General features: G+C 36.7%; 2 protein-coding genes and 1 long non-coding RNA gene across 4 annotated transcripts; 1 reads left to right on the plus strand and 2 right to left on the minus strand.

Moving 5' to 3' along the window:
* Positions 1–5,864, minus strand: LOC105124275 (uncharacterized). 2 transcript variants are annotated; one of them, XM_011024221.1, is made up of 9 exons: positions 5,293–5,856; positions 5,113–5,190; positions 3,974–4,657; positions 3,710–3,812; positions 2,081–2,181; positions 1,787–1,961; positions 740–910; positions 554–654; positions 1–462 (listed from the first exon to the last, which is right to left on the minus strand). In XM_011024221.1, the coding sequence occupies exons 1-9, from the start codon at positions 5,617–5,619 to the stop codon at positions 403–405; spliced, it is 1,800 nt and encodes a 599-aa protein (XP_011022523.1). In that variant the 5' UTR covers positions 5,620–5,856; the 3' UTR covers positions 1–402. The 2 variants fall into 2 exon arrangements, with proteins under 2 accessions (XP_011022523.1, XP_011022532.1); XM_011024230.1 differs by lacking the exons at positions 1–462; positions 554–654; positions 740–910 and adding an exon at positions 917–1,157 and having other exon boundaries at positions 5,293–5,864.
* Positions 5,865–7,186: 1,322 nt separating this feature from the next.
* Positions 7,187–8,604, plus strand: LOC105124286 (uncharacterized). Its single transcript, XR_842024.1, has 3 exons — positions 7,187–7,563; positions 7,808–7,916; positions 8,413–8,604. It is a non-coding gene; the product is annotated as an uncharacterized LOC105124286 (long non-coding RNA).
* A 7,133-nt stretch (positions 8,605–15,737) lies between these two features.
* LOC105124291 (uncharacterized) lies at positions 15,738–18,406 on the minus strand. Its single transcript, XM_011024251.1, has 2 exons — positions 17,092–18,406; positions 15,738–16,945 (listed from the first exon to the last, which is right to left on the minus strand). The coding sequence occupies exons 1-2, from the start codon at positions 18,321–18,323 to the stop codon at positions 16,072–16,074; spliced, it is 2,106 nt and encodes a 701-aa protein (XP_011022553.1). The 5' UTR covers positions 18,324–18,406; the 3' UTR covers positions 15,738–16,071.
* Between the last annotated feature and the right edge of the window lie 1,227 nt (positions 18,407–19,633).

The following is a 19,633-nucleotide window of genomic DNA, read 5'->3' on the forward strand; positions in this document are numbered from 1 at the left end:
TTGTAAATAAATAAAGTTTGAGGACCGAAAAAATCACCGTGGAATGAATGGCGTCCGGTTTTAAGAGATGGGATCCAATAAAAGTAGGTTCTGTTCTAGTGTTTTCATTTTTTAAAAATGTAATTGTAATGTAATGGGCATACTTTTAACCGACTTTCCTGACCAAATAACAGGATTAATGGTCATATAAACTCCATTCCTTCCCTGTGTACGCCTCGTAACCAAAACTGGCAATTTTCCCCAAAGTAAAACTTCACCAAAAAAATGCATGTCTACTCGGCATTTGACATGGAGCTGGGCAGGGGTTAGAATCAAAGACGCGTATTTCAAGCCTGTAGGAAAATAATATATGCTGCTGCTGCTGCTGCTAACCTGGGTAATGAAGTTTCATTTGCTGGATACTCAAGTCAAGTCACATCGACTTAGAAATTCAATTATGCAAGGATAGACTTGCTCCACCGCCTGTGAGGAGAAAAGGGCACGTTACAACACAGTACTGAAGATAAATTACCAAACAAGATATTAACCATTACTGCATTTATGAACCGCTTACCTTTCTCCCCCCCACTAAATCATAATGTGCATAATGAGGACCTCCAGGTTCTCCAAACACCTTGTAGGATGCCAAATGCTCGGGGATGAGCCTAACAGTTTCTGATGCATTCAAATCATCATGAGAAAGAAGCAAAACATTGGCATCTAATGAAGACGGATACACAAATTATTCTAGTCTCCACACCTTCAACAGCTTCAGGTGGGCATATCAGATCTTGGTCCCCTGCTATGGCTAATACAGGTACATTGCTCTTATGTAGATGATCCTTGTAGAAAAATTTACCGCTCCTGTCACACAATCCACGATTCTGAAAAGCTGTAGTGAGCTGTAATATAAGTTTGGCAGGTATGGTACCTGCCAGAAATAATCAAAACATTTGTTAACAAAAGAGGACGATAAAGATGATGAAAAGGGGGAAATGAGTTAAGAACAGAGTAAGGACTTAAGATGCTCAAACAAGAGTTTCAATTTAGCAATGGAGAGTCCTCCATCCCATCCTCAAGTGTGTGTAGCGAGGGGAGACAGTCTCCACAATTAAAGTTATGAAACCACTGGGAATAACTTCATGTTAGTTCTTGTGAGACAAGCTCAAGATTATCTCCAGTATGAACAGGGATATTATTTTGACAATCAAATGCAATCGAGAAATGGACAAGAGAAGGAATGAATCAAAGGAAAGATACTGTTAACTTTAATCTTTCCTTAAAACCCTGCATTGGTCTCATTTACTTGAACAGATGTTTTCACAGATGAACAAATCACTCCTGCTAACTCTCTCATCTCCCATTGTGTTACACTCACCAGTCACCATCGACACCATAAACTTTTGCATTTATCCAGGCTTGAGATCAGTTGTGCAATTATGGGACATTTCAACATGGCATAGAGTCGGGATTGCATCTATGTCCTGTATGTGTAACATATAAATTTAATTTTCTCAGGTCCATATTCCTGATGCATTTATGCGCTGTCATTATCATCAATGTACAGTGTCAATGGAAATATTTCTTGATTTCTAACAATTCCATGCTAATTCAGCAGTTGCTGTTCTGTCTGTCCCCCGTCTATTACATTAGAGAGGGCATGTCATCACCTCATGTGACATAAAGATGCGGCATAAATCCCAATTGATTAAAAAATCTAAACAGATCAAATATATGCACACAGGTTGCTCCTAAATTGAACAAATAAAAAGGTAACATTTCTGCTCATTAGGAAAAATATACTCACAAAAGTTGTTCAAGACAAGCTTTTCCAACAACTCTGGATGCATCATGTCCTGTGCTGATATCAAATCATTAAGCCAAGACAAGACATAAGGAGGGCGGGTTGAAAGAGGATATGCTGCTGACAGCATTGCTCCCAAAGGAACAACAGGTACATTAAGAGCCTGAGCAGGGTCTGCCTGTATGACAATAGTCCCATTATTAGTATCTCAAACAAAGCTATTCCTCACAAAATTAACAAGTAGGCATCTGATCCAGACAAATAGAGATTATGTGCAGAATTTTGTTGTCAACTTACAAGGGGCAAAAGCAATTTGAGTCTTGAATTTGAAGGTGTGTAGTCAAGTGATGATGCCAGAGTAACAATGGCAGCCAATCCAGAATCTCTTCCATCCCAGCCTTGAATATGATAAACCAAACATAAAAATGATTAGTGACATTATGATATATCTATTTCCTTTTGTATTATCGTCAGAAAATGAAAGGGAAAAAAAAACTAGGAGAATGGAAAGAAGACAATGTTCAAATTTTATTCTCAGGTTGGTGAAACTTGCAATAAAGGCATTCTATCAATAGATAAACTAATTAGTCATATGTTTATATAAGTAATCAATGCTCAATGAGAGCATGGGAAACACTAGAAGCATATTTCAAACATAAGAGGTTTCAGACACTCCCATATGCTACTGTTCTCCAGACTGCAGCCTAGTCTGACAAATGTGGCCAAAGTCATGGGCAGAACATTCTAAATTATCCATGTTAAACATGCAATGTCAATGGTTTTACCTTCACATCAACTCCAGAGTTCAAAAAAGAGAAAGAACTGCCTTGAATTCTTTAATTAGTCTTACTCTTATGTGGACCCAACACAAGTCTTGAAGTAAAGGAAGAAAATTAATATGCAAATATCAGTGTCATACTACAAGTGTTCATCGGATCCTTGTGTTCAAATGTAACATCTACTGATGTAAATTATTTGTGGACATAAACTCATAACGATCAGGCATTTGTAAATGCTGTGTGAAGCATCCAAAAGCTGGCATGAAAGCATTCAGCAAGGTTTTTTTCTCTCTTTTCTTGTTTTCTTCCATTGTATATTTCTTTGGTAACTTAATCAGGTAAACTGGTGGCAAGTGGACTCAGGCTTCCTGCAAGTCAGTGATCATCTCTAAACGAGCTAGCATTCAATTGTTTAAAAATTAAAGCAGGATTAATGCCTACTAGAAAAGGAAAAGATTATAAACTGCAGAATCACTCAAACATATATCATGAGAAGCAAATGATACTGCTAGAGACAGGAAAACACAATAATACTATATTCTGATCCATGATATCTGCTGTCTCCAGGATAGAAGGTTTTAGGAAATACTTGAGAAAGCTCTATGTTTTTTTCACCTTAAATTCTTACCGCTACATCCAGCAGGCAAGTTACAATGAACTTGGATGCTCAAAGATGATGACCTCCCCCACTGCCCTCACTTGCTTTCATTTAAAACTTGGATTGGCCTAGAACTTGGGTTAGAAGTAATCCTTGTCCTTCTCCAATTCCATGGATATAAGAGAGAGAATCTCATACTCTCCACCAGAAATACTCAATCATAGTTCAAACAAAAGATTCTAACCAGAAGTCTACTCCACATTTTTTAACATTTGTAAACACTAATTGCACATTGACACTTTAGATGAGCAGAAAGAACTTTTATTGATTGTAGGGGATAAAAAGGTTATAAACTGAAAGCTTGAGGAAAATGACTAAACCCAGATTCCAAAGTATTAAGGGACCTGCATGAACAACTATAAAGAATATTTTTACATGTTGGGAAAGCACATCTATTACCCACCAGAGGGAAAACAAGCATGCTATGTTTATTGTGAGAAGGTGAGTTTGCAATTATATGATGCACATAGCAAAAAGATGGTATCCTACCACATCGAGACAGCATTGCATAGAGCAAGATGCCTCCCATGGAGTGTCCAATAGCAAGCAATTTACCATCCTTTGGCTTGGTTTGGGCCCTTATATACTCCATCTTCAAGGATAAAGGTGAAGCTTATTAGCATATGAGGAATATCCAAGAACTATTCCTACCCAAACTTCAATGATCATAGCAATAATATTGTGATTGAAAAAGTTAGCTGCAGAGACAGAATAGTGCATAGAGTGTCTCAGCAAGATAAAATGTCACCTCACCGCAGCTGGAACATCCTCTTCCAGGTAATTATCAAAGTCCCAGTCATACTTCACAATCAAGTCAAGCTGTTTCTGGAAATCTTCAATGATTGATGAAAGACGCTCCTGCAAGTTAAACAACTGTGGTGAAACAGATTTTTGACCTTCCTCAATAACATTAACAAGCCCTTGACTCAGATCCCTGAATTGACCAGCAATAGCTGAGTTTTGTCTTGCTTCCAACAAGCTCAAAAGCTTTCCCCTTATTTCATTCATTCGTTCAGATAATTGAGAATCTACTAAGAGTTTTGATATCTGATCGACCAACTCAGCAAACATAATCTTCAACTCACTTTCACTGAGAAAGCCAGAGAGTCTTTCGGACAAACGCATAAAGATTTCTGTCAACTTGGTCACCAATTTTGACTCATCCCACACGGATACAATCCCAGCTAGATGTGAGTCCTCTTCGACAAAAGAAACCCTAGAATCTAACAGGGGACTGGGAACATTACTTGGCTGCTGGTCCACAGACAGTGTTCCATTAGTCACACTCTTAGCTACAGCTTCCATCTCCTCAGAAACTTCATGGGCAGACTGATGAACATCTTTAGGAGTTGAACCCTGTATGCTCAAACCAGCACCCCGAACCTCAAGAATCCATGTTTCAAATCCCTGGCCAGACATGTACCGTGCAAACGAAGACTGCAACCATATAACAAGCATCAGTTAGAGGGTAAAGTGTAAAGTGTTGCACAGTCATAGAAAATACGCAGAATTGATTTTAAGATCCCCCGTGCTACAAAGGAGGACAGAACAAAATAATCACTCAGCATGTATTGGAACAGGAAACTCAAACTCAAGCTTAAAAGTTATAATCTGATTTCACTGTATCAAGTATTTTGAAGCAGTAAAAAATTAAGCTAAACTTGAGTGAATTGGAGATATTTGGGAAGGTCATTCATAACTAGAACCAACCAGACATTTTTTGATAAACTTCACATGACACACAGCGTATATTACAAACCAAGAGTATGTCACGCCGTGCCTCGCCTTCCTAGATAATGTTTTGCCTAAAAAATCAAGTAATTACTGCAAGTAATTCACATGTATCTTGCTTGAAATGGCATTAAACATGACTTGCAAAGAAAGAGTATTACCCCAGGTGAGAGATCGTAACCAACGGCATTAGTCCCAACTCCAGACAATAGCAATAGCGGATGATTCCTTGGAGGCGCCTGTAATCAAATAACAAAAAAAAAAACTTAGAAAATAAATTATGATTAAGAAAAAAAATTTAAATGAACTAGAGCATAGAATGTAGAGTAAGTTGGACCGACCTGAGGAGAAGGATGGTAGCGCCAGAGAGCAAGACGCCAATCAGAATTGGACACGGAGACGTAGTGGAGCTCGTCTGCGGTACAAATCGGAGGCTTGTCTGGAACCCTGACGACAGGTTCAGTTGACTCGGTGGAGAAAGCTCTCACTCGAAACGACTCGGGAGTTGAAATCCTATAGTGCAAGGATATTAGAGGTCGTGAAGAAAAAGGCCAACGCGCAGAGGAAGAGGTGGCGCGTGAGAGGATGAGACTGGGATTGGAGATGATGATGTTGGTTGCGTGGAGAGCAGAACGGATATCCGATTGGATAGTTGATGTTGTTGCCATTTTTTCGGCTGTCTGTGTGTTTCTTGTCTTTGATTTTTAAGAAAGAAAGAAAGAAAAGAACAGCTGTTGGAGCTGGTTCTGTTGGTTTTGATTGGTGGCGGTAGTTGTTTTGCTTTTTCCTGGTGTAGAGATAGCAAAAACGAGGACAGAAAATGCGATGCGGTGGGGATGGGATGGGCCGGTGGGTTTTGTTTTTCTTCGTCCTTTCTGCGTCTTCTCTCCATGGATCTCGTCCGCTCGTTTTTCCCCAGTTTTGACTTTTTGTGGGGACAAAATAGGTCGATGTGGCACAAGAATCTTATGAATCCCATGACGTGCACCGGTCTGCAAACCTACACAAGATAAGATTCCTCTTTTCCGAATCCCATACAAGCGATAAAAAAGGTTCTACAAAAAAAGAGGAATTAACTGTGCGAATACGTTTGACAGTGTGCTTAAAAATTATTTAAAAAAATTATTATTTTTTATTTTAAATTAATATATTTTTTATATTTTCATAATTTCAAAATTAATTTTTTATAAAATAAAAAAATATTATTATCATATTTTTTCAAATAAAAAACATTTTAAAAAATAACTACAAAGAAACTAAATAATAAATTTCATGAATTTTACCTTTAAATAACTACTTTTTAAAGTTTAGTCATCTTGTTTTAATTTTTCATTTCATCATCTATTTATCTTTTTATATACATTATGGAGTAATTACTCCTTCCTTGTTTTGAAAGTAAATTCTAAGTATTTACTAATCCAGTATTATAAAAATTCTTAAAATTTAAGTTTTTTATTTATTTTTCACCGATAGAATCAAATTTTGTCAGAAAATAGCTAGAATTTACTAATCCACTATTTTACCCTTATTTTTTATTTTTTTAGAGATATAGTTGTAGTTACTTTTTAAATAATTTTTCATGTCAAAATAAATATTAATAATTTTATTTTATTTTTTAAAAATTATTTTTAACATCAGGACATTAAAATAATTTGAAAATATTAAAAATATATTAATTTAAAATTAATAAAAAATAAAAAAATTTAAAATTTTTTAAAATACTTTCAAAACGTAAAATCACACTGGCCATAAACTCTATTGCACACCTAACTAATTCAATGTACAACTCTGGTACTCTTCTTCTTCTATACATGGTTACTAAGGCAATTATTTTAATTCGGTCCTTCATACATGTATACATACATATCTAGTGTGATCCAACACAACGTTAAAAAACAAAGTGACAGCAACGAGACTGAATTTTTAACCATTCATGTTATATTTTTGTCAATTTTTCTACAGTAATATTCTTTTGATCTATAAATTCAAACTACGACAAACGATGATGATGTCTGGAAATAAAGAAGAAAGTGAATTTGAAGTGACAAGAGTGTCTATAGGAGCAGGGTGCAAACAGAGTAGTGAATAACGCTCTATGATTTGGTTTCCTACGGTGCCCAATATGCTGTTGCTATTTTCAGTCCCAAGGCAGAGCAGAGCTTCCCCCCTCTCATATTTTTCTTATCCAGCTTACCATAACTTTATTTGTAGTTTTTCCTTAACTAACTTGCTGCTGCTTTATTTTTGGGTAGGTTTGGGACAGACTGCTCAAAGTCTGACTACACTTCCGGGTCTTAAGGCCTCTGTCAACTGCACGCACTGGATTCCAAGCATCAAGTTTGCTTTTAAAGGTGCTTTCTTTCTATATATGTTTTTTGGCTGTTCTTTCGTTCTTCGAAGCGGAAATTAAACTTTATGATTAATGTGTTCTTTGGTTGCTGAGAAATGTTAAGAGCTGTAGAAGGACAATAAAGTTAGAGTTTTTTTGCTCTCTCTTAACCATTTAGATTTGCCAATTTGCCAAATAAAACAATTACACCGGCATCATCTTCTTTCCGGGGACACTGATGGTGTTATTATTCCGTGGGAGTTAAACTCTTGCAGATCAAAAGGTAATCTGTTTCTTTTCATCTTCTTATGTTTTAATGTAATTCAATCCAAATCAGCTCCATTTTATATATAAAAAAAATGGCCTAGTTTTTTCCCTTATTTCTTAGCTATATAATTTGTTGAATCTGAACGTACGGTATCATAATTGATAACTAGGATGTTTCATTCTAGGCAGTTTTTTAGTGTTATTATGTACCCTATATTCTATAATTTCTTTTTTCAACTTTCTGTTGCTTTGGTTTTCAGTGGAGGCAAGTGTTACAGTTGCCCACAATCACACAAGAAGGGGTTACATGCATAGTTGGAATTATTATTTCTGAAACAGATTCAATCTTTGCATCTACTTCTTCTGATGGTACAGTTTAATTATGTGTGGGAACTGGTCCTACCTTCTACTGCTGGTAGTAAGCAAGTAAAAATTGTCGACTATGTCATTCTCATCAACATCAAAATATAAAGCTAAACAATGTTTAGTGTTTGTTCATGACATTTTTATAAAACAGACCAAAAGCTTACCATAAAGCTGACATCTGATCGATGGAGAATATTTTATCGACTATCTTAAGTTGATCAATGCATGCTTTCCATTTAAATTTTGTTTGAACGTTTTTTTTAGTATAGAAATGGTTATTGTAATCAGTCTACAGGTTTTGCATGCATTTTGACATCTTTAATGTTTATTGAATTCAGTAACACTTGCTTGTGTGAACTGTATTTGTCTGCATCTATATTATGTACAGATAATGGCCTCTGTGCAACACTTAATCCATATCATCCTCTTTTTTCTGTCATCTTTGATGAAGCATTGCACTAATTGCTCTTGATAATGATTAAAGCTTTGTTTGTTTCAGGTGAAAGTAAATTGTCATGTCAGGAGACCCTATCTGTTGGTTCTAAGCCTATGGTGGCTCTTTCGCTGGCAGAATTGAATGGAAATTCTGGCGCGGGTCCTTGCCATGGGAGGACTGGAGAACATGATTCATCTTTACTGCGGGGAGAGGACAGGAAGGGTTTCCAACTCTAAATTTCTAAACCTACCCATTTTCCAGCACAAAATCTTTTCTGTGCAATAGAAACATACTGTTTCTTTTCTTATATATCTAGCATGTCCATGCTTGCAATTTGAAAGCACATACAGATTGGATCAGGAGTTTGCACTTCTCATTAATTACCCATATGTATGGCTGATGAAGCAAACAGAGCATTCTGCTTGTAAGTTCGTCTTAGGACAAGAAAGGCATATGCACATGGAAGATGACCCTTAGGGCTCCACTGACCAACAGCGAGGGTACATATAGGAAAGAGGAAATAAGCCTGGCATCTTAATTATATCGAGGGTCCTTAACTTGTTGCTGGCTCTTTCTCATTTTTTTTATTTTTTATTTTTTGTCACGACTCATTGATGCCATCCATGATTGAGCAGCCATTTCAAAGAGCAAAATCACAAGGGAAAATGCCCACTAACTCGAGTCACCGGCGATCGTATATTTGTGTGTGAATGTAGACTTGTATGTGAATTAATTTAGTTGTACAGTGATTCCCAAGAAATCATCTATTCTAGTATTGCTTTAGTCCAAGCACTTTTAACTTCAAAATTCGTATGGGATCCAGTGTTTTAGGCTCTTGGGACTAGCAGCTATGTCAAATCCAAGCGAGTGCTAGCTATTTCTCACGTAGATATCTTTAGAATCTCTCAAAATTGGACATGAAGGGTGTATTCAGTGGAGTGACAGCTCCCTTCAACTGCATCTGTAGAAGGGACTACCTACCATCAGCTTCAGCTTCAATGGACAAGGCAATGATGATCTGGCAACCTGAAAGGAAAAGTGGTATCTGGATGAATGCGGTCACTGTTGGGGAGTTTAAGCAACTCTGCTCTGGGATTTTATGGGGACACCGGAGCCCAGATGGAAATGCGATTCCAGCACATGGATATGGCGGGGCTTTCCATCTGTGGAAAAATGTTGGTGTTGATGTGGATAATTGGCAACTGCAGAAAGTTCCATCTGGGCACCTTGCTGCAGTGACGGATATTGCATAGGTGAGGTCTGGTGAATACATGTTAGCAGTTAGTCATGACCAGGTCATGTTTTATTCATCACATAGGAACTGTTTCATGCATGATGTCTTTTTCCTCATTGTAAGTCCACAGAAGTTCTTTCGAGTTGATTATAGCTGGGTAAATCGATCTCATATATACAAAGTGGAAAATTAATCAGGTAACATTCAGATTAAACCTTTTAATGAACAAATAGAATCTTGAAACTGACATAAATACGAAAAGTCTCTCAAGTAGAGGCATAACATTAATTTAATATCAGAGTGATTTGTAAATACGTTTTATCTCATGTCTTCTTGCTGTTGTTTAAGGGAATCTGTCAATCACATCCTAGGTATACACAAGAGAGTAGATGTAACGATATGAATATTGCCTCTACATAATGGTGCAGTAAAAGTAGGGGTATACTTCAGTTTTTGTCCAAAAACAAATTATAAGCAAAAAGTACCAGAAGAAAATTCATGCCACCTTCGGTTTTATCTTGTCAACTTATTGCCTGTGGATTTAAGGAAGAGAGATCATTTTATCCTTTTGAAGAAGTTGTTAAAAAAAAGAAACAAAATAGTTAAGGGAGGAGCTTAGAAGAACCATCCTTGAAGACATTCATGTTGTCAATTTCCTGTAAGTGTTATTTTGTGTCATTGCGTAGAACTAAAAATATGATATTGTGATTAGCATACATCAGAATTTTGCATGTCACTTTGACAAATCATCTCAGATAACTCATATTTTTGCTCTATGGAAAAGCAATGCTTCTCTCGTGGATAAGGAACCTTGGCATGAATTTGGTCGCCCTGAAATCCATGGTCACATCAATTGTGTGGCCATCATCCAAGGAAAGGGAAGCCATCGTTTCTTTGGCGGAGCTGATGAGAAAGTTGCCAGTGCGTTTGAAGCTCCTTTATCTTTTTTGAAGACACTGAATCGTTTCTTCATAGAAAAAACAAAAGGGGAGGACTGGCTTCAAATTCTTCCTTGGAGGACCTAGCTTTGTTGGGACCATAATTAGATAAAGGCTCTTCTTTTTTAGTGATTATAACAAAAAAGTTAACGGCACGTCAGTTTTTTTAAACTGATGATGTTCTCCTATTTGTTGTTCATAAGAGAAGACCAAGATTTATTGTAACTAGCAGCGAGTGCAAGTTTCAAAAACTAAAAGCATTTAACTGATGTTTTGGCTGCGCAAATCTGTGCAGGAGATCCCAGAAAGGAATAGGAATGATGGTCTCAACACCCTCGAAAGCATTCCTGATGCAGTTCCATTTATGTTCACAGAACCTCCTAATTATGAAGATCAACTGGCATTCCATACGTTATGGTCAGAGTCGCAAAAACTTTACGGTCATGGAAATGAAATTCTTTCCTTGATCAGCTGCGATCGTGAGGGGAAGCTTGTCGCTTCCTCGTGTAAATTTCTTGTTAGATATATTATGTTTTTCAGGCCCGGTCTGGCGTCCCCACCATGCATCCAATAGACATGTTGGCATATTATGGCCATTGGCTTCCGTAGAAGCATTTATATGGAAGTAATTTGGTTTCATTTTCACTGCTGTTGCGGTCAAATGGGAAACAGTTACATTTCATAGACAACTTATAATTTGGGAACCCATAGAAATGCGAATGAAGAAAATATTTTTATCTAAAGTTGAAGTGATTCAGTAGTGAATCGGGAGGGCTGCACATTCGAATACATCAAAAAAATTATTTTAAACTGGAGATATATATTATTATACACACAAACTTATGTAAGTTACCAGCTATGGCACTCTATGCTATTTGCACAAGTGATGAGTGGCATTCTTTCCAATACATGCATGGATTTTCTATGATTGCTCTAATTTCCCCCCTCTGCAAACATGCAGGATGGTTTTGGTGGTTGTAAATCTTTTGTTAGATATATTATGTTTTACAGGCCCGGTCTGCAATGGTAGCAGAAATATATGGCCATGGCGCAAGTGGGTTCCTGGAGGCTGGAAGGCAGTTGGTCGTTTGAAGTCACGTAGCTTAACAGTGACACAAATGGAATTCTCTCGTGATGACATTATGCTTTTGGCAATGTCAAGAGATGGGATGTTCTCCGTTTTTACAATCAAAAGAACAGGGGCACCTTCTCATGCATTTATTTGCTGGTCCTTGAAGCCATGCATTTCCAATTGGCACGTTGTTTGTGTGAACTGTGAAGCACATCGAAGAATTTCATCTTCTTGATAAGAACAAAAGGAAATTGATAAATAAATAAATGGGGATCCATTATAATGGATAGTTGATTGATGTATTCTGTTTTGCTGGATTGGTTTGGATGCGCTTGGACTGGTGAGCGTACAGTAAAGGAGGATCTATTACCATTTCTTGTAGAACTTATCTCTAAAATATCCTACACAAGTATCTAAAATGAACAGTGGAGCTGCATTTTGGTGAACTGTTGTATTCTTTTATTGGGTTTATCTTTTTAGTTTCATAATTAGATGGTGAAATATTAATTCCAGGACTTATATACCATCACTAACTTCAGGGTAAAGCATGTTTTATATGGAAATTTGTATTTCTCGTTGTGTGATTAGCAGAGAGTTGCTTGAAAGTGAAATATTTGTTATATTTTTATTTTTTTTCCTGTTGAAGATTTATGGGAGAAGGTTGCCAAAAAGATAGCTTTAGGCTCGTCCAGAATAGTATTGATTTTTTTTTTTTGTTATAGTGATTTGCTATGAAAAAATTAATTTAAAATAAAATAATTAAATTTAAAAAAAAACATAGCCACGCTGTAAAAACAAATTCTCTTTTAAATATATGTTTGGTTCTCACTTGAAATACATAAACATGAATTTGGATTTTTTTTTTATATTATGACATCAAAATTATTAAATAATACTAAAAAAATATTAATTTAATATTTTCATATCAAATACAATTTTAAAATATATCCCAACACAATTTTAAACACAAAAACAAATTATATTTAAAAATATATTTGTTTTTTCGTTTAAAATACGTTTTAGAAAAAAATTTATTTTGAAATTTTTAATTTATTTATTTCAATTTAATTTATTTATAATTTTACGTTATTTTAATATAGTGATATCAATCTTCTTTGTGGTCCCCTTGTACCATGCATTTTCGAAAGTTCATTCCATGAACTGACCTTTGAGGAGACAGGCAGCCATTGATTGAGAGTCCGAGGCAGAGGTGGAAGCCCTTACCTCACTTGCCAATGTGAAAAGCTTCAATGATCTGTTTTATATGCTTAAACATGCAAGAAAAACAAAGGATACCTCTCTAATCTCCACGCTTTCCAGCATGACATGAGAAGTTTAGGCGCAGCATTTTCTTCATAGCTTTCTCAACAAGCACGCCTGGGGTTGGATATGACCCGGTCAGGACTTTAACATTGAATGTTAGATTGTCAAAGATCCCAATCTATTAATTAGCCCCCAAATGCCTCTTAAAAGATGCTTAGCCACTAGAAATAATTTGCCATTCCTATCAAGTGCTAAACACTCACGCCAGTGATGGACACAGGCATTATTGTTTTTACTATTACTATTATTATATTTTGGCAACAGAGAGACTTGAACGAAAATATTAACGCTTGTTACTACTAGAATTATTTATGCATTTTAATCTATGATAAAATGCAATGTATTCACAGTCTAAAACCCACACAACCTAAACTAAGTAGAAGTTGACGGTATCCCTTCTCTTACTTTGTAAATACTGCCCGCTATTCACTTCGTCAGGAATAATGGCTGGGAGGACAAATGAGAGGGGTTGGGTGTGATGATTTCCTCACTTGACACGCTAAATAAAAAGCCTGGGAAAGAAAAGAAGTAATCCACCCTACCAGCCTATAGCAGCATACAATTTGCGTAATTAGATTGAAAGAAAAATTAATTAGAAGATGAAGATCCATCCTTTTACTTTCCAACCTTACTCTATCGTACGTATTTCCTTCTTCTCTCTCTGTTTTTTTTTAATAAATAGAGCTATGTTAAACGATTTAGATGGTGGCTAATTAATAAAAATTTAAAATTAAAAAGTTTGTTTTCTTTATAATTTTAGGTTTGAGTTCTTAATTAATTTATATAATAATCATTGAAGTCTTATATAATCATTAATTTTAAAATTCATGAGATTAGTTATAATATATATAAGCTAACCTGATCATCCATGTTAACCTAAAAAAAAATAGAGCCATGTTATGAGAGGGAATGGATGAAGGGAGAAGACAGATAATTTCCTGATTTGCCACAACCGATGAAGACCTATGAAAGGATTATTCTTGAACTTCCTCATTTGTAATTTATAGTCCCACTAAACCTAGAGAGATTGAATACAATTATTTACAATTATTTTCCTTCTGTTAGTCAAATTAATAGATGGATTATAATATCAGTCCTTTCTCCTCCACACCGCCCATTTTTATCCTTTCTTGAGAACGCGGCCTGAAATTCGATCAAGGAATGTGGTGGCGTGAAGTGGAATCAGCAGCAAGTCCTTGCTCATTCTAAAGACAAGGCTAATTCTTCAAGAATCTGGCAGCAGCTGCTTTAATTTGTTGCGACAGTTGAAAGCTAGCTAAAACACGTGCCTGGCTTAATAATCGCAGACACAAACAGCTTAATCTCTCCCATCTCGAAAAACAAAACACAAAACCTCGTACGCTAATTGCATAGTTTAACTACTAACCACACAGTGTAGGCATAATAAAACAGAGAATCTAATGTGCTGTAACAGTGCAGTCACATGAGAAATCAGTGGCTCGTAGTGAGCACACAATAATGTTGTTTCTCTCCTTTGTTTGGACATATTACCAGCAATAGGAACAAGGTTGATCTGATTTTATGAGATTGCAAGTATCTTTAATGACAAAATACATTAAAAAGAGTAAGATTGTTGATATGGTTTTTTAATAATATAAATATGATTTTTCATACGTGCACTCTAATAAAAAAATTTATTTTAACAGACTATTTATATTTTAATATATTTAATATTCATACTTTTAGTTTTTTTTAAGTCATTGAGAAAAATTTAGTTGATAAAAGAAAGAATTTTTAAATAATTTATTTTAATGTTTTGACTATTTTATAGATATATAAGAATGATCTTTCAAACAAAAAAAAAACATTTTAGCTTTTCCATTGAAACTGCAAGATTAAAAAAAATCATTTTTTTATTTTTTTTCTCTTTTTACCTCTCTTGTTAGAGATGCTCCGAGAGAGCAAAAAAAACACGGGGGTGATCATTATTCAATTTCAATCCATGGTGAGTGTTGATAAAAAGTAGTTTCCTTTAAAAAGAATCAAATAATGGCTATGATTTAATAGGATGAATCGAGTTCGCCTACTTTAAGCTAGGCCATGCCTCAGTGTCTTATTTCGTCCTGAAACAATCTACTTGAACGCAACTTGACGCCTACATTTCTTAGTTATGAAGTTTGGCGAGAGATGATGGAAAAGAAGATGCCTACGTAAGCTCAGGAAAGATGGTTGAAGAAGAGTCGGAAACAATGAGAGCGATTGAAAGAAATTAACAAGTGAAGACCGAAATCTGGATATGCATTACAACTTTGTTATAACGTGACATTAATGTACTGAAAGAATGAAAAGGACTGGCTTCACCATTTATCATAGCATCAAATTCTGGTCATTTTTACCCAAAATACTATAGAATTAAAAGGTAAAATTAGGGCATCAGAAAAGTTCCCTCTCACCATAATTTGCTCGAAAAACAGTTTAAATTGCAAGATGCGAGCAGAACTGAAATATGGGGCTAAAGAGAATTAAGCTTATTTCTTTTTGAAAGCATACCAGTTAGAAGAGAAGATTCTCCACTCAAGAACCGGAAAACCTAACGAGATCTTTTGTATACATAGTTGAAGCTGCTGCGTCACACAACTGAAATGCAGTTTCGAACAGAGCACAAAGGTGATGCAGAAAGAACTCCACGGCAAATATGAGGCAGATTAGCCAAGTATTTCTCTGGTTTCATTTTGTCTTCACATTTGCCAATTTATTGGTTCTAAAGTTTCTGCAGGTTATCTTTATAAGTAACAAAGATATGTACACAAAAGACTGGAACAATATCAGACGCAAAAATGCAGACCTTCAGCATTCAATATCTCAAGAGCCAAACGCCTAAAACATGGATTTAATTAATTCAAAGCTCTCACCACTTGTGTAAATATTTATTCAACAACTGCTATATGAACTGCACAACCACACAATATATGTAGTTTGAGCTTTTACAGTATAATCCCAGACCACTTTCATTTCCTATGAAAGTAACAATATGACATACAAGAAAGAGTAAAGACAAGCAGGGTTCCTTATTATCTACCACAAATACATAAACACAAACCAAAACCATTCCAAGACGGACGCTAAGCAGAAATGTCAAATAAACCACAGAACCTTCTTTCAAAATTGTGTCTTCTTTCCCCTCTGAATTTGACTTACATTGGCTGTGAACTTCTGATCTGCTGCTTCATGTTGTCATTGGAAAGTTGCCCTGAAGAATCTGGCATCATGGTATGGTACTGAGGCATTGCGGGTGCCATAGGCTGCGCATAGTATATCTGAGCTTGAGAAGGATCAGCAAACTCATAACCATAATTAGCAGTACCAGTAGAAACAGGGGCAACAGACTGAGATGGATGATGAACTTGAGAGTAACCAATGTATTGCTGTTGATGTTGGCTGGACGGGACCTGAACTAACTGTGGTGCGCCTGGAGTTGCTGTTCTATAAGCAGCCAATTCAGGTTTCACAATGGGAGCATTTCTCATGGGATTGAAAGTGCTAGGAGGTGCCATGTTGGCATTGGGAGGTGTTTGGTTTCGGCTAGAAGGGATGGTATTTGTCGATTCATTAATACTGGGTTGTTGCACAGGCAAATTGTATGCTTGGGGTTGCCTTGTCTGCACATAGTACACAGGGTATTGCGAATCCATGTGAGGCTGAAGCTGGTGATTGTGCTGTTGTTGCTGCTGGGGAGGGTATACAGGATAATATGCCGACATGGGCACTGCTCCTGTGGGATGATGTTGAATATAATGAGCACCAGCATGTATAAATTGCTGTTGTTGTTGTGGTTGTTGTTGCTGTTGTTGTTGCTGTTGCTGTTGATCAAATTGGTGTTGCAGTACATAACCAGAATCCTGAACCTGTTGATGAATCTGAACTCTAGTGTTCTGATCAGAGAAAGCATTGATCTTTGAATCAACAGGGTTAGCAGCAACCCTGTTCGCTCCAGATGGGATTTGCATAATTTGGTCTTGATAAATCACAGGTTTTTGTCGATTTATAGCATTGTTTAGACTACTATCACTGGAACATCAAAACAAATACCAGCAAAACCCAAATCAAAATCTAATATTTTCTTCCCATTTAAACTAACAATCTAATCGGATCATTCAGATTTATTTATTAAATAAAGCTCAAAATAATATAAAAAAGAGTAGCAAATTAAGTACCTTGAAACTGAATCTGGAGAAGGTAAATCAATAGCAACACCGCCGCCACTGCCTGACCTCTGTTGATTCTGGGGAGTCAAAGTCTGCATCTGCGTCTGAGGCTGCGGCGGCTTTCTATAACAAACAGCAACCCCATGATCGGATCTTTCATCATCAGAGAAAACCCGATTCTGATACTCACCGACAACCATTTGACCGCCAACAGGCACACTCGACACCGCAATTGAAACAGGCATCGGCGGCGGCGATGATAGAGCCGCAAATCCCTCATCCTGCCTCTGCCCGACACGGCCACCACCAACTGTCATTTGAGCAAGTTGATCCTCGATCCCCACCACTTTCTGATCTCTAACCCCACCACCATCCTCCACGTGAACCCTTATCGGAGGCAAATTCGCAAGCGAAGGCGAAGAAGAAGTCGAACCAAACGACGACGTAGTCTCCAACATAGGAGAATCCGGAACTGAATGAACATCTTGCTTTACAACTCCCTTATTCGACCCCTCCCCGTCTCTACCACCACCAACAACAACTAAATCAGCGTTACTGTTATTATTACTATTGCTTTCATTATTTAAACCATCACTGCTATCATTATAATCAAGACCCAACAAACAATTTACCGAAGCAGAATCCGAAAACCCTCTGTTCAACAACCCAGCAGCCGCCGCCGCGGCAGCTCCATTCAAAGCGTTCAAGAACCAATCTTCTGATTTCGCACTGTTTTCAAGAATTGGCCCAATCGATTGAGACGACTCCGGCTTCAAAGGGAACAAAAAGAGCCGCAATCGCGATGGTTTCGGACCGTTGTTGCTGTTCGTCCGGTCATACTCATCAATCATGTTCTCTAAATCTTCATCTGTAGTGACGGAAATCAGGGAATCCAAGTCTTCGCTTGGAAGCTGATATTTTAAAATGAAGGGTCGGGCGTTAAGGAGAGTGTTGGAGAGGCGAGATGACAGTGAGGAGAGAGTTGAGTGGCGGTCGACGACAACGATGCGGGTATCGCCTCCTACGTAACACAACGACTTGTCGTGTGGGCGAGGAACTATGTGGCCGCCATAAGAGCACATGAGGCGGAGTTTTGAAGAGAGAGAGAGTGGTGGGTCGTCGAAGTAGTTGGAGTCGGTGTTGCGTGAGCGAGGGGAAGATTCGACGGAATCCGGGTAGATAGTAGGGGTGGCGGCGGTGGCGGACGGTGGAGGAGGTTGAGGTGGTGGTGGTGGGTCCATGGCGGATGGGTTGGAAACGGAAGAGAGAGGGGGTAAAGGGAGATGGGTGTAGTGGGAATTGAGGCTCTTATAGGTACTCCACACCTGGTCTGGCGTCTAGGTGGGTCTTTTTCTTTTTCAAATGTTTAATTGTTTCATTTAATTTTAACAGTATTTATTTATTTAGTATTTCTGTTTTTTAAAAACTTCACTGGGAGGGGGTGAAAATCAGTGGGGACTGATGAGAGGTAAAAGGAGAGAAGACAAGTTGAGATAAAAACTAAGGGGTTGACTGCTAGCTTTTTGCTTAGATATATATATTTAAAAAATTCAGTTTTTTTTATATTTTTACATGAATATTATTAAACAATATTATAATTCATTTAATATTTTTCAGGATAATTATATTTTTAAAATACAATAATAAAACATGTAGAAACTCAATACTACTAAACAACTAAATCACTTTTTGGGCTCGAAACTTGGATTGATGCACCTGGAAGCATTAACATGTCGATGACTGTATGTAAAAACTAAAGAACAAAAAGGAGGAGGAGGAGGAGGAGAATCCGCAGGAGCCCATGAACCACCCATGATCCAGTGAAATGTCTAATAAAACAGACCAGTACTGAACAGCTTCGAATGGAGGCCATTTCAATAATTAAATAAAATTAAGATTATTGTAGAAAATAAAGGCATAGTCACGGATGCTATAATCATTTTCTCAGGGCATCTTTAATCGCAATACCTATTCGAAGGAATCAAATTATCAATATAGTATTTTGAATAATATTTTTTTATTTTTTTATCGGTACGTGAATGGAAAAAGGACATTTTAACTTTGTATTTTATATTTTACCAAGGTTTAAAGAGAAAAAATATTTCAATTTCCTCCCTTAATCTTACATGTACGAGATAAAAAGAGATTCTAGCATCCCACACAGGCATTCCCTTATAAATCCAAAACTGACAAATAAAAAATCATTTTAATAGTTTTTTTTCTCTCTCTCTCCGTATAGCTAATATCCCATCGAAGATGTCCTAATAAATTTGATAATCATAATCTAAAAATGCAAAGCTCAAGTCTATTATTCTTGGTGAGCCGAGAAATACAAAACTAACAAATAAAAAGCATGATTTTCACGTATATATACTAAAAATACAGGCAGGCAATAGTTAGAAGATCGTAGTTTGATATCGGCTACAATGACAGGTAATAGTGAAATAGATCGAAAAGTCTTTGGGTGACCGTGTAATTATAATTTAATTTTTTTTTCTTACTCCGCCCCTGACAAAATTAACAAATAAAAAGCATGATTTTCACGTATATA

This window comes from Populus euphratica, unplaced genomic scaffold (genome assembly GCF_000495115.2).
Source record: "Populus euphratica unplaced genomic scaffold, PopEup_1.0 scaffold1.1, whole genome shotgun sequence".
NCBI lineage: Eukaryota > Viridiplantae > Streptophyta > Magnoliopsida > Malpighiales > Salicaceae > Populus > Populus euphratica.